Genomic DNA, 16134 nt, shown 5'->3' on the forward strand with positions numbered 1-16134 from the left:
TGAAAGTTGGCATCCGATGATTTCTGCAGAAATTAAAGACACCAGTGTTTCTAGATTCCAATATCATTAAAATGACCTTTTTGGTTTGATTTTTTTGGAGCATGCCATTTGGAAATTCTTTTCCTATATTAAAGAAACATTTTGGGACCCGGCAAATTAGTGACCCCGGATGTAAAGACTGGTGGGTGTCAGCTGCCCCAGCCTGGACCTGGGCAGATCAGTAATGCCCACCAAGGTAAAAAGACCAAGGGCTAGGTTGAATTCTTCTTCTACTATTAGGTAACCCAAGTATGGTGTCAAGCCAATCCTTACCATACAGAGTAAGTTTGGAATTGTCCATGGATTTTCATTCAGCTTTGGAGGCCCAACGCCAGCCGAAAGAGTCCAGCGGCATCAACCCGAGGGCCGTCAGTGGGAGAGCCACCGCCATCTACCCACCGCACTGAACATCCCCGCACCGAGATGGGACGGGATGGAATGGAAAAGGACAGGACTCTCCCCCTCGCTCCACCACAGGCGGCCGCCCGGGCCAGGAGGCGGGTTGCTACGCAAACTCCGTTTGGTGGTGTCCGGTTTTCAGCGCCCCTCCCCCCAGCCTCCCCCCGGGCCTAATACGGGACAAGGGCGCTCCTATACAGGACAAGCCAATTTTGCCCAAAATACAGGATTTTTAAAATATCAAAAAATACTTTATTCCAGTAATAAATATTTACAAAAACATTTTCTTTTCAGAAACTCCATCCGACATTCCCGGAGGTTATACATTCAATGCAGATATTTATTGCCAAACTTACACAGAATCCCTTATTTGGAGGGGCATCTCCACCACACCCTGCCCCCCATGTCCAGCAGTGGAAGGACCCTAGACTGTGGTCCTCCCCCACAGAGCCTTGGCGTTGGCTGCATGCCCAAAATACAGGATATCCCAGCTAATACGCGGCAGTGGGCTTCCCTATTGGCGGTTGGGCGGTGACGCCAGCTGCCCATTGGTCCGCTAACACATTCAAACCGTGGCAGTTGGGGAGCAGCGTGCGCAACATAGCGCCCCTCAGTGTTGATGCCGCTTTCAAGCATTTAGCGCAGGGCCTTCGAAAATGTAGCAAATGCTACTTTTGCTACAATGTTAATCCGGCACTGTTCAGCCCAATTTGCTCACATTGAACCAACATGTTCCATCTACACTAATCCCACCTGCCTGCATTTGGCCCATATTCCTCCAAACTTGTCCTATCCATGTACCTCTCTAATTGTTTCTTAACCATTGAAATAGTCCCTGCCTCAATTACCTCCTCTGGCAGCTCGTTCTATACATCCATAACCCTTTGTGTGAAAATAAGCTACCCCTCAGATTCTTATTAAATCTTTCCCACTTCAACATAAACCTATGGTCTCCAGTTCTCAATTGCCCCACTCAGGGCAAGAGACTCTGCGCATCTACCTGATCTATTTCTCTCATGATTTTATGCACCTCTTTTAGTTCACCTCTGATCCTCCTGTGCTCCAAGGAATAGAGTCCCAGAATATTCAACCTCTCCCTATAGTTCAGACCCTCGAGTCCTGGCAACACCCTCGTAAATCTTCTCTGTACCCTTTCCATCTATTCCGTAACATGGTGTCCAGAACTGTACACAATGTTCCAAATGCGGCCTCTCCAATGTCTTATATAACTGCAACATGACCTCCTCTACTCAATACTCTGACTGATGAAGGCCAATGTGCCAAATATCTTTATGACCACTATATGTACCTGTGACGGCACCTTCAAGGAACTGTACACCTGCATTTCTAGATCCTTCTGCTCCACAACACTCCACAGAGCCCTACCATTCATTGTGTAGGTCCTGCTCATGTTAGACTTCCCAAAATGCAGCACCTCACATTTCTCTGGTGAGGATTGTGCCGGTGCTCCTGTCCTGGAGGCAGTGGGAAATGTGGCTTGACCTTTGGAGTGACGAATGCTTCTGACCAATGCTTCTAGTGGAAACTTATGAACAGTTCACTGGTTCAATGGTGCTTTATTTGTCACATATGCAAAAGCACAGTGAAATTCTTTTTGCATATAGTATACATGCAGGTGCCACCATTTTTGGCACCATTATTCAGTGTATAAAAGAATGAAAACCAGGAAACAATGCACAATTCGCAGGGGTTGGTGCTGAGTCCCCTGTTGTTTGTCATAACCATTAACAATTTGAATGAGAATACAGGGGAATGTTTAGTAAGTTTGCAGATGGCACCAAAATTGGTGGTATAGCGGACAGTGAAGCGTAGCTCAACAAGGAAAGTGTGCAAGGGAATGGCAGAAGGAATTTAACTAATGTGCAAGGTGATGCGTTTTTAGAAGTTAAACAAGGGCATGAAATAAACAGTTAATGGTTGGGTCTTCACCAGACCAACTGAAATTCCAATATCTGCAGTTTATCGTGTCTCCATTTTACAGCTGTTGGAAGTGCTGACCAAAACCATGATTTTGGATGGTTTAAAGTAAAGGGGGATATGCTGGAAATTACTTCTGGAGAAAGATATAAGGATGAGGTTACAACCTGCTTCCTGACTTGGTGAGTATTCCTTGGTTAGGGTATTGAGTATGAGTCTGGAAATCATGATGCAGCTTTATCGGATTTTATTACGCCGCATTTGGAAAATTATGGGAAGTCAAATATTGGTCGTCCCATTGCAGGAAGGATGTGGAGGCTTTGGAAAGTGGACAGAGGAGGTTTACTTGTGGAGAAAGATATGCCAGAATGATGCCTGGATTTGGGGATATTAGCTACACGAAGAGGTTGGTAAGACTTGGATTGTCTTGGATTGAAGTATATAATAACATTATGAGAGGCATAGGTGGGGTAGACATTCAGAATCTTTTTCTTACGATGGAAAAATTGGACACTAGAAGGTATAGCTTTAAGGTGAGCAAGTTTTTTTTTTACAGAGGGAGGAGAGTGCCTGGAACACACTGCTGGGGGTGGTGGTTGAGGCATATACAATAGTGGCATTTAAGAGACTTCTTGATAGGCATATGGAAGTGCAGGGAATGGAGGGATATGGATTATGTGCAAGCAGATGAGTTGGTCTTGACATCATGTTCAGAACAGGCCTTGTAGGCTGAAGGGTCTATTCTTGTGCTGCGCTATGTTCTATTTCAGATATCTAGTGCGTGCAGTATTTTACTTATTTCAATCGTAGCCACATTCTTTTAAATGCCAGTTTGAATCTGCTAGTAGAGTTGAATTTCATGGGAGATTGCCAATATAAATGCATGAGCCGGATTTTATACAGGATGACTATTACCAGAAAACACGTGAAACACATAAATAATGGCATTTAATTTAATCAGTAGACCCAGTTCAGTTAAAATCAAATACCATGTGATTGAATGACTAACACACTGGATGACGGAATAGATTGTGTGATTTACAACGAAATGAAGCTTAAAATGGAAATCAACATAACTTTGCAACCCTTGTTATTTTATTAATTTTGTGTCAATATCAGCAAGGAGAGGACCTAGGACCTTGAGCACAACAACGTAACATTAATAACATTAACCTAGCAGCTAATGACTAATTCATTAGACCACAGTTGGAAAATAATATCATCTGCATCGTAATTCATTCATATTGGCTGTGGGTGAACAGAAGAAAATGCCGAAGATCATGATGACCTTTCATTCATTAAGGAGATGATCTGATTGTTTGAACGTTTTTGTGTTGACAAACTGGTATTTTTTATACTGATGTATTCAGTCTTTGGTACTGACCCTTAAAAAGTTTTCCAGGGAAACAACCCATTCTCTTATTTAAAAAAGAAAATATTGATGTATACAATAGGTCCATCACATTTGTGAATGAACAGTTATGTTTTGGATATACACAAACATAGAAATTTAAACAAAATCTTAGAGGTAAGTTATTCAGGCAGAGTGTAATGAATGCCTGGAATGAATTAATAATGGAGGCAAATACACAGAACATAAAACAATACAGAAACAGGCCTTTTGACTCATAATGTCTGTGCTGAACTTGATGTCAGGGTAATCTCCTCTGCCTGATAATGCCCCACACAACTCAATATCATATCTGATTCCAGTGCCATCCCAGTGCATTCCAGGAACCCATTACTCCGTCTCACCTTGAATCTATATCCTTCCGCCTTTGACACTTCCACCCTTAGAAAAAGGTTCTGTCTGTCCACCCTATCTATGCCATAATTTTCAACACTTCTATCAGGTCTCCCCTTAATGTCTGACATTGGGGGTGGAATAGTTGAAGAAATAGGTGTGCACCATAGTAGGGCACTGGGAAGAGTCATAGTGTCATACAGTGTGGACACAGTCCCTTCAGTCTAACTTGCCCATGCCAATCAACATAGTGAGAATATGTGACCCTAATATTAAGAGTGGTGAACGGTATTGAGTTTATTCAGCATTCTAACTAAATATCTGCATTCCCCAATACTAGCCTTCCAATCCTGCTCCACTGGCCTTCTGTTCATCTCTGCATTTAGTTGCTCCGCCACTGGGAGCCAAATCTTCAACAGCCAAGGACAAAGTTCTGGAATTCACAACCTAAACATCTCTAACTCTTATTTGTCCTTGTCTGCCTTTGATATTTCCCCATTGGCAACACAGTGGTAGAGTTGCTGCCTTATAGTGCCAGAGACCCGGCTTCGATCCTGACTACAGTGGCTGTCTGTACGGAGTTAGTACGTTCTACCTATGACCGTGTGGGTTTTCTCCGGATGTTCCAGTTTCCTCCCACACTCCAAAGACGTGCAGGTTTGGAGGTTAATTGGCTTTGGTAAAATTGACTCAACTACGTGGAGGTTAGTGTACGGGTGATTATTGGTCGGAAAGGACTCGGTGGGCCGAAGGGACTGTTCCCATACTGTTTGTCCAAAGTCTTGTTTGAAGACCAGACCTGAACCAGACTTAAGCGTTCAATTTTACTTGAATGCGCTCCTCCGAGCAACCTGGCGAGGCCTTGGTGCATAGAAAACGCTATAAGAATGTCATGACCTGGTCATGGTAAGGAAGTAACTGCAGATGCTGGTTTACAAAATGCTGGAGTAACTCAGCGGGTCAGGCAGCATCTCTGGTGAGAAGGGATGGGGTCGAGACCTTTCATCAGACTGAGAGTCAGGGAGGGGGACACTGTTGCTCTGCTCCGGTAGCCCGTTCACAGCAAGGGTGACTGCAGCGCCAGGCGGGGAGAGGACCGCATTGCATCGACCTCCTCGGCCGCCATCGCGCGTTTTCCACAAGATGGCGTTCTCTCCATGGCAACGAGCTGCGACGCCATGGCGACCGGTGGCAGCATGGCAACCACCTGGCAACAAAGTGCGGAGGACAGACAGACAGAGGGAGGGAGGGAATTAGGCGGCGGCGGTGGAAACCCCGGCCCCCCAGCTCCGCTCAGTAGCCTCACTAACACACGATGCGAGGGCCAGGGCAGGCGCCCGGTCTGGCCGCTGGCAAGTGGGAGCGCTGAAGGACGGACGAGGCTGCAACAAATGCTGAAAACGCAATGGATGTCCATAAAAGCATCCCCGTGGTGAGGCACATCATCAGAGACAGAGACCTGGGACAGAAGCAGGCAAGTCAGGTGACACACCAGCTTTTGTACCTCTCCTGCTGTGTGTGTGTGTGCAGTCCCCTCCTGGGTTCTGGTCACCCCTCTTTGCAGAGAGGAGGTGGAGGCTTTTGGAGAGGGCGCAGTTTACCAGAATGCTGCCCGGATTTGAGGGTATTGGTTATAAGGAGAGTTTGGACAAACTTGGAAGGACACAACGTGCTGGAGTAACTCAGCAAGTCAACCAGTATCTCTGGAAAACTTGGATAGGTGATATTTTGGGTTGAGACGCTTCTTCAGACTGTTTATAGGGGGTAAAGGAAGCTGGAAGAGGGGAGAAGCAGGACCAAGCATGCATGGTAGGTTAAGAAAGGGGAGGGGTGTTTGGGATGGGGAGGGGATGGGGGAGGGGATGGGGTTGTGCGGCGTTAGTTAGAGGCTACCTGAAATGGGTGAATTCAATGTTCATACCGTTGGATTGTAAGCTGCCCATTATGAGGTGCTGTTCATCCAGTTTGCATGTGGCCCTACTCTGGCAAAGGAGAAGGCCCAGGATAGGAAAGTCAGAATGGCAATGGGAAGGGGAGTTAAAATGATTAGCAACTGGAAGATCCAGTAGACCTAGGCAGACTGAGCTCAAGTATTCTGCAAATGATTGCTGAGTCTACACTTGGTCTTGCCAATGTACAGGAGGCCACGTTGGAAACACCGATGCAGTAGATATGGTTAAAGGAAATGCATATGACCCTCTGTCTGGAAGGATTGCTCAGGTCCAAGAAGGCATAGGGATAGGTGTTACATCTCCTGTGGTTTCAGAGGAAAGTACCTAGAGAGGGGGTAGTTTGGTTGGGGAGGGACGAGCGAACCAAGGAGTTGCAGAGGGGGCAATTTCTGCGGAAGGTGGAAAGGGGTGGAGATGGGAAGATGTGACTGGTGGTGTGATCACGTTGGAGGTATGGAAATGTTGGAGGATACAGCGGTGGGTGGGGTGAAAGGTGAGGACCAGGGGAACCCGATTCTTGTTCCGTCTGGGCGGAGGGGGGCAAGAGCAGAACTATGGGACACAGACGAGGCAGGGACGAGGGATCCATCTGTGACAGAAGGTGGTACACTACGTTTACTAAAGAAAGACGACGTTCCTGATGCCTTAAAATGGAAAGTCTCATCTTGGGAACAGGAAGATGGAAGAATTGAGAGTAGGAAATTTGCAAGAGGCAGGAAAGAGCAGTCCAGATAATTGCAGGAGTCAGTAGGTTTATAGTAGATTTGTCAATAGTCTGCCCTGTGAAGGAGACAGAGATCAAGAAAGGGGAGAGAGATTTTGGTGATGGTCCAGGTGAATTTGCAGGCAGGGTGGAAGTTAGTGGTGAAGTTAATAGTGCCAGCTTGTGCCTGAAATAAGGGCTGTTGAACGTAACGGGCAAAAACCCAGGCATAGCTGTGGCCAATGCAGGTGCCCACGGTTACACCTTTAACTTGGAGAATTTGAGAGGAGGCAAAAGAGAAATTGGTAAGGGTGAAGACAAGTTCCGTCAGAAGGTGGAGAGTGTTAATAGAGGGAAATTAATTTGGTCTCATTGAGGAAGAAGCAAGGGGGAATAGGATGGAATTGAGTTTTGTGGCGATGAGTTCAGTGAGACAAGAGCAGGCAGAGACAATGGGTCTGCCAGGGCAGTCCTGTTTCTGGATCTTGGGAAGGAGATAGAAGCAGGCAGTGCGGGGTTGGGAAATGATAAGGTTGGAGGCTGTGAAAGGGAGATCGCCCGAGGCAATGAGATCAGAAACGGTTTGGGAGAGGATGGTCTGGTGTTCGTCTGTGGGGTCATCATCAAGGGGTAGGTATGAGGAGATGTCCGAGAGCTGGTACCTTGTCTCAGCATGGGAGAGGTCAGCCCACCAGACTACACCAACACCTCCCTGGTCAGCCGTTTTAATACCAATGTTGGGATTGACGCCAAGTGAGTGGAGGGCGATGCATTCAGAAGGGGTGTGATAACTGAGCGTAGTCATCATAGGTTGAACAGATTCCGATTACTTCTGTCGATTAACTCCACTCACTCGGGTATTTTGTTGAAAGTGGCATGCAATATTGTAGCAAGAGAAATTGAGAAAAATAGTGGAGCAATATTGCGATTATGTTTGACACCAGTCTTCGCTGACAATGGTTCTGTTATAGTCCCATTGCATTGTTACTTGGCCAAGTCTGAAACTCTCTAGCTGTGACCCATCAACACAATTTATTTTTAACTATTCAATTAAACCTAATCTTTTTTTTCCCTGTTTATAAGGATGTATGCCCAAGACCTGTGGACATAAATCGTATTGCTGATCTAATAGAAGATAAATACTCAGTGAGTAGTTTCTTGGAAAAATTTGATTGTACCTCTACCTTAATATTATTGTCTTGTTTATACTGCCCTAAGGCTACCTATAGGTTTATCATAATCAAACAGTTTTTGCATTGTGGCTCCAATGTGATGAAGCTAAGAATTCAATTACCTTCGAGATGAGAAAGTTTTTTTTCACACAGAGTGGTGAATCTGTGGAATTCTCTGCCACAGAAGGTAGTTGAGGCCAGTTCATTGGCTATATTTAAGAGGGAGTTAGATGTGGCCCTTGTGGCTAAAGGGATCAGGGGGTATGGAGAGAAGGCAGGTACGGGATACTGAGTTGGATCATCAGCTATGTTCATATTGAATGGCGGTGCAGGCTCGAAGGGCCGAATGGCCTACTCCTGCACCTATTTTCTATGTTTCTATGTCTACCTTTTAGTGACCATTTTGCACTGAGCTGTTAGAGTCTTCGAGTCATACGAGGGCTCTTTTGCCCACAGAGCCAAAATGTTTTGCCCATCTGCACTAATCCTATTTTTCTGCATTAGAACTGTATCTTGAGAACATTGAACAGTACAACATTGCACAGGCTCTTCGAACCCATGGTGTCTGCGCCTACCATGAGCCCACTTTAAACTGCACAATTGCCTGCACGTGATATTTTTCCTTCAATTACCTGCCTATTCATGTGCCCATCTAAGTACCTTTGAAATGTTGTTTCTTTAAACCTATGCCCTTTAGTTTTTGCTTCCCATACCTTGGAAAAACAGTGTGCATTCACCCTATCCATTCCCCTCTTGATTTTATGCCCCTCTATAAGATCACCCTTAAAGGATAAAGTCCTAGCCTGCCGAGATGGGGCTCCTAAGGGACCGTATTAGGAACCTGGAGCGGCAGATTGATGACCTCCGTCTGATCAGGGAGAGTGAGGAGGTTATAGATAGGAGTTACAGGGAGGTGGTCACTCCTAGACCACGGGAGGTAGACAAGTGGGTCACTGTTAGGGGGGGCAAGGAACAGAGGCAGGGACTAGGGAGTACCCCGGTGGCTGTACCCCTTGGAAATAAGTACTCCTGTTTAAGTACTGTTGGGGGGGACAGCCTACCTGGGGGCAACGACGGTGCCCGGGCCTCTGGCAAGGAGTCCGGCCCTGTTGCTCAGAAGGGTAGGGAAAGGAAGAGGAGAGCAGTAGTAATAGGGGACTCTATAGTGAGGGGGTCAGATAGGCGTTTCTGTGGACGCAGTCGGGAGACCCGGATGGTGGTTTGCCTCCCTGGTGCCGGTGTCCGGGATGTGTCTGAGCGTGTCCAGGATATCCTGAAAGGGGAGGGAGAGGAGCCAGAGGTCGTGGTACATATAGGTACCAACAATATAGGTAGGATAAGGGAAGAGGTCCTGAAAGGAGAATTCAGGGGGCTAGGAAGAGAGTTAAAAAAAAGGACTTCCAAAGTAATAATCTCAGGCTTACTGCCTGTGCCACGCGATAGTGAGAATAGGAATGGAGTGAGGTGGAGGATAAATACGTGGCTGAGGAACTGGTGCAGGGAGCAGGGTTTCAAGTTTCTGGATCATTGGGACCTCTTCTGGGGGAAGTATGACCTGTACAAAAAGGACGGGTTGCATCTGAACCCGAGGGGAACCAATATCCTGGCGGGGAGATTTGCTAAAATAACTGCGGAGACTTTAAACTAGTACGGTTGGGGGGAGGGTCTCAAACACAGATAGCTAATAGGCAGTGTGTGAGGCAGGAGGCAGAAAAGGGAAACACTCAGACCCAATATCATCATCATCATATCATATATATACAGCCGGAAACAGGCCTTTTCGGCCCACCAAGTCCGTGCCGCCCAGCGATCCCCGTACATTAACACTATCCTACACCCACTAGGGACAATTTTTACATTTACCCAGCCAATTAACCTACATACCTGTACGTCTTTGGAGTGTGGGAGGAAACCGAAGATCTCGGAGAAAACCCACGCATGTAGGAGAGAAAGAAGGGAAAAGAAATAAACTGAGAATAAGAAATGATGGGTCCCTTAAATGTGTATATTTTAATGCTAGGAGCATTGTAAGAAAGGTGGATGAGCTTAGAGCCTGGATTGACATCTGGAAGTATGATGTTGTGGCGATCAGTGAAACATGGTTGCAGGAGGGTTGCGATTGGCAATTAAATATTCCAGGATTTCATTGTTTCAGATGTGATAGAATCGGAGGGGCAAGAGGTGGGGGTGTTGCATTGCTTGTCAGGGAGGATATCACAGCAGTGCTTTGGCAGGACAGACTAGAAGGCTCGATTAAGGAGGCTGTTTGGGTGGAACTCAGAAATGAGAAAGGTTTAGCAACACTTATAGGGGTGTATTATAGACCGCCAAATAGGGAACGAGAATTGGAAGAGCAAATATGTAAGGAGATAGCAGATATTAGTAGTAAGCACAGAGTGGTGATTGTGGGTGATTTCAATTTTCCGTATATAGACTGGGAATCACATTCTGTTAAAGGGCTGGATGGTTTGGAGTTTGTAAAATGTGTGCAGGATAGTTTTTTGCAGCAATACGTAGAGGTGCCTACCAGAGAAGGGGCAGTGTTGGACCTCCTGTTAGGAAATGAGATGGGTCAGGTGACGGAGGTATGTGTTGAGGAGCACTTTGGGTCTAGTGATCATAATGCCATTAGTTTCAATATCATTATGGAGAAGGTCAAATCTGGACCAAGGGTTGAGATTTTGGATTGGAGAAAGGCTAATTTTGAGGAGATGAGAAAGGATTTAAAAGGAGTGAAATGGAAATTGTTGTTTTATGAAAAGGATATAATAGAGAAATGGAGGATATTTAAAGGTGAAATTTTGAGAGTACAGAGTCTTTATGTCCCTGTTCGGTGGACAGGAAAGAATAATAATTTGAAAGAGCCGTGGTTTTCCAGGGAAATTGGACACTTGGTTCGGAAAAAGAGGGAGATATACAATAAATATAAGCGGCAGGGAGTAAATGAGGTTCTTGAGGAATATAAAGAATGTAAAAGGAATCTTAAAAAGGAAATCAGAAAAGCGAAAAAAAGATATGAGGCTGCTTTGGCAAGTAATGTAAAAGTAAACCCCAAGGGGTTCTACAGATATGTCAATAGCAAAAGGATAGTGAGGGATAAAATTGGTCCATTAGAGAGTCAGAGTGGACAGCTATGTGCTGAGCCGGAAGAAATGGGGGAGATATTAAACAATTTCTTTTCTTCGGTATTTACCGAGGAGAAGGATATTGAATTATGTGAGGTAAGCGAAACAAGTAGAGTAGTGATGGAAATTAGGAGGATTAAAGAAGAGGAGGTACGGACACTTTTGAAGAATATAAAAGTGGATAAGTCTCCAGGTCCTGATAGGATATTCCCTAGGACATTGAGGGAAGTTAGTGCAGAAATAGCAGGGGCTATGACGGAAATATTTCAAACGTCATTAGAAACAGGGATGGTGCCGGAAGATTGGCGCATTGCGCATGTTGTGCCTTTGTTTAAAAAAGGTTCTAAAAGTAAACCTAGCAATTATAGACCTATTAGTTTGACGTCTGTGGTGGGAAAATTAATGGAAAAGATACTTAGGGACAATATATATAATTATTTGGATAATCAAGGCCTGATTAGAAACAGTCAACATGGATTTGTGCCTGGAAGGTCATGTTTGACTAATCTTCTTGAATTTTTTGAAGAGGTTACCAGGGAAATTGATAAGGGCAAGGCTGTGGATGTTGTCTATATGGACTTCAGTAAGGCATTTGACAAGGTTCCACATGGAAGGTTGATTAAGAAGGTTAAATCGTTGGGTATTAATAGTGAGGTTGCAAGATGGATTCAACAATGGCTGAATGGGAGATACCAGAGGGTAACGGTTGACAATTGTATGTCAGGTTGGAGGCCAGTGTCTAGTGGAGTGCCCCAAGGATCTGTGTTGGGTCCACTGTTGTTTGTCATTTACATTAATGATCTGGATGATGGTGTGGCAAATTGGATTAGTAAATATGCAGATGATACTAAGATAGGTGGAGTAGTTGATAGTGAGGTAGATTTTCAAAGTCTACAGAGAGACTTGGGCCTTTTGGAAGGGTGGGCTGAAAGATGGCAGATGGAGTTTAATGCTGATAAGTGTGAGGTGCTGCATTTTGGTAGGACAAATCAAAATAGGACGTACAGGGTAAATGGTAGGGAATTGAGGAATGCAGTGGAACAGAGGGATCTGGGAATAACTGTGCATTGTTCCCTGAAGGTGGAATCTCATGTGGATAGGGTGGTGAAGAAGGCGTTTGGTATGCTTGCCTTTATAAATCAGAGCATCGAATATAGAAGTTGGGATGTAATGTTGAAATTGTACAGGGCATTGGTGAGGCCGAATCTGGAGTATGGTGTGCAGTTCTGGTCGCCAAATTATAGGAAGGATGTCGACAAAATGGAGAGGGTACAGAGGAGATTTACTAGAATGTTGCCTGGGTTTCAGCACTTAGACTACAGAGAGAGGTTGAACAGGTTGGGTCTTTATTCTTTGGAGCATAGAAGGTTGAGGGGGGACTTGATAGAGGTTTTTAAAATTTTGAGAGGGACGGACAGAGTTGACGTGGGTAGGCTTTTCCCTTTGAGAGTGGGGAAGATTCCAACAAGGGGACATAGCTTCAGAATTGAGGGACAAAGGTTTAGCGGTAACATGAGGGGGAACTTCTTTACTCAGAGGGTTGTGGCTGTATGGAATGGGCTTCCGGTGGAAGTGGTGGAGGCTGGCTCGATTTTATTATTTAAGAGTAAATTGGATAGGTATATGGATAGGAGGGGATTGGAGGGTTATGGTCTGAGTGCAGGTAGATGAGACTAGGTCAGGGAGAATGGTCGGCGTGGACTGGTAGGGCCAGACAGGCCTGTTTCCATGCTGTAGTTGTTATATTGTTATATTGTTATAACCTTGCGCTTTAACTCAGGTCCTCAACATACTGGAAACATATTTTTACATCTTCTCTGCACTATTTTCAGCTTAATTATATCTTTCCTGTAGCAGGGTGACCAGAATTGAACACAATGTACAATGAACACTAATGTACAACTATAACATATTAAACTTTTTTACTCAGTCCCCTGACTAATGAAGGCCAATACTCCAAAATTCTTCGTCCTCACCCTATCTACCTGTTCAGGGAACTATATACTTGTACTCCCTGATCTCTTTCCTTCACGAAATAACAATAGAGCACTTGCAAAATGTTTGACAAATCCATTGATTTTTTCAATGTTGTCACAGAATAGATATGGGGAAACCAGTTGATATGAAGTATTTAAGTTTCTAGATGGCATTTGTGATAGTGCCTGACAAGAGATTATTAAAATCAACGTGCAAGGGTTTGAAGAAATTGGACATCGTCAGTTATCAGACAGAAACAAGAGAACAGGAATTAAGAGGTCATTTTCAATTTCACTTAACTGGTGGGATGCCATAGGAAGTGGTGCAGGAATCCCAACTATTTGTAATATATATCATCAATTGGATGAGTAGATCATATAACATATCCAAGTGATAATACAAAGCTAAGTGGCAGTGTGGACCGTGATGAGGATGCATTGAAGGGGATACATATATCAGCTAAAAGAATGGATGAGGGCATAGTAGATGCATATATTGTGAACAAATGTGAAGTACTTTGGACTGTAGACTTTAGTGATACCACACAGAAACACGCCCTACAGCCCATCCGAGTCCGCGCCGGCCAGCGATCACCCACGTACACTAGCACTATCCTACACACTAGGGACAATTTACAATTTTACAGAAGCCCATTCACCTACAAACCTGTATGTTCCAGCGTGTGGGAGGAAACTGAAGCACCTGGAGAAAACCCACGGGGTCACTGGGAGAACGTACAAATTCCATACAGACAGCACCAGTAGTTGGGATCGAACCCGGGTCTCTGGCTCTGTCAGGTAGCAACTCTACCGCTGCGCCACCGTGCCACTCCTCAACAGCAAAATCAACAGAGTCTTTTCAAATGATGAGAAGTTGAAAAATGTTCAAAGGGACCTAGTATATCTGACGCAAATTATTGGAACTTAACATGCACGTGAAGTAAGCAATTAGAAAGACAAATGATATATTGGCGTTTATGGCAAAAGGTTTTGAGTACAAGAATGGAGACAATTTAGGCTCACCTTCGTCCCTTTGGTGCTAATGGAAGAAGTTTCAATGAAATCGGTGTTATATTTTTAAAGTTATTCACATTTTAAAGTTTAAATCTATCTCCTAGGGAGGGAGGTGGCAGAGAGGGAGGGGGTTTGGAGAGAGGATAGAGCAATTTTAATTTCATTTTCAATAGAATCCTGGGAGGTCTTGACAGGGTGCACTGGAACGCACCTGGAGAAAACCCACGGGGACACTGGGAGAACGTACAAATTGGGAGAATTTAAAACTAGGGATTACTGCCTAAAAATAAAGGATCACCCATTTCAGAGAGAGATAAGATATTTTTTCTCTCTTGGTGGGTCTTTAGAATTCTCATCTTCAAAGGTTAATGGAAGCAGAGTTTTTCAATATATTTAAGGCAGAGAAATAATTGAAAGTTAATCTTCAAATTATATATCTACAAATGTCTTAAATTAACCGATTTGACATCTAGTGCTCCTCTAGCAGATTTCTCCTTTGCTTTACTTACCAACTTTGGTTTTCTTCCACTTCTACCTCTGTCTGAGGTAGGCTGGAACAGGCTCCTATGCCTATGCCTGTCGGAGATATTATCTCACCACCTTTGAAATCTATTTAAAATCAATCACTTTGAAAATGCTTCGTCGGCATCCTCCCAATTTTCGGTTCGGTATCCTTTTACAAATCATTTCAAAGCTATGTTAGTACATGAATTATATTAAATTGATACTTTTGATTGCTGTGGAATTAATGAATGAGAGATCATTCACATTCTTTATCACAGTTCATAGTCCTTTTTGTAAACTATGCTTCTTGGAAGCTGTTTCCTCGTTTATTTCATTTTTGGAATGTGGGTTGTTTCATAGCACTAATTTTTCCATGAGAAGATGGTGGTGAGTTATCTAATTGAACCACTTCAGTTCCTCTGGTATTGATGCTTCTCTCAATGTTGTTGGACAGAGAATTCTGTGAGTTAGACTCATTAATAAAGGAATGATGATATATTTCTCAGTCGGATATTGAGTGAAAGCAGCATTAGTTTTGGATGCAAAGCTACTAATGACAACTTGCCAAATATCATTTATTAAACTAACATTTTGGAGCATTTTTAGATACCATCATCTATATACTAAAACTCTTGTATGTTTGTTTGTTTGTTCCTGAACGACAGCCAAAATGGTACTCACCATCGTCCCTTTTGGTGCTAATGGAAGAAGTTTCATTGAAATCGGTGTTATATTTTTTAAGTTATTCACATTTTAAAGTTTAAATCTATCTCCTAGGGAGGGAGGGAGAGGGTTTGGAGGGAGAATAAGGGGGGTTGAGGGGGATGGAGGGGGGAGGGGAAGGGGAGGGGGGTAGAGTGAGGGGGTGGAGGGAGGGGGAGTGGGGGAGGGGAAGGAGAGGGTGCTGCACCAATGCAGGTTTGGGCCAAACGGGTCCACTTGGTCTAGTATATTCTATTTATCTGCAGAATTCTATGTGATTCTAATGTTTCATTGAATACAAAATTTTGTTTTGGTTCCATCTCTCGACTCTTTGCAAGGTTTCCTGAAAATATTAGCAGACTGTTGTAATTAATGATATCTGAAAAACTGTCAAAATGACTTTTGCATTGAATTCCATCAGTTATAACATACAGTGAATAGCATGAACTTCCGCGTCATCAAAAGTATGGAACTCTGATTACTAACTGGTAGAAATCTGATTATTTCTGGGAATGCTACAATGCAATATTTTTACTTTAATATTTCATATAAAATAATATCAAATTGTCTTGCTGAAGATTTTCCTGAATCTCTTCCACATCATGTTTCATCCTAAAAATGTTCAGTACAAATCCTCATAAATAAAAGTGATAATGCAATTTGATAATATATGTATCTATGATTATCTATGATTATCAATGATTATCTATGATTATCTATGATTAACTGATGTATCTATGATTTCATTTTCATTTTGTCTGTGATATTTGTCAGAATCTATTGTAATCATTGTAACATTATATTTTGATTTGAAACCTACAATAAGATTAATTGCTAAAAAGAGATATGTAATGATATTATGCTGG

At 43.7% G+C, this 16134-nt stretch overlaps 1 protein-coding gene across 1 annotated transcript in view; it reads left to right on the forward strand.

Annotated features, from left to right (window-relative positions):
- Nucleotides 1-5373: 5373 nt before the first annotated feature.
- The window catches only part of cfap69 (cilia and flagella associated protein 69), an 84912-nt gene continuing 74151 nt past the window's right edge, over nt 5374-16134 (forward strand). Inside the window, exons 1-2 of the mRNA XM_078427779.1 lie at nt 5374-5603; nt 7859-7921. Of these exons, the coding sequence (XP_078283905.1) occupies nt 5526-5603; nt 7859-7921 (141 nt within the window). The 5' untranslated portion in view covers nt 5374-5525. The remainder of the gene's footprint in view (nt 5604-7858; nt 7922-16134) is intronic.

The sequence above is a fragment of the Rhinoraja longicauda genome, chromosome 2 (genome assembly GCF_053455715.1).
Source record: "Rhinoraja longicauda isolate Sanriku21f chromosome 2, sRhiLon1.1, whole genome shotgun sequence".
Classification (NCBI taxonomy): domain Eukaryota; kingdom Metazoa; phylum Chordata; class Chondrichthyes; order Rajiformes; family Arhynchobatidae; genus Rhinoraja; species Rhinoraja longicauda.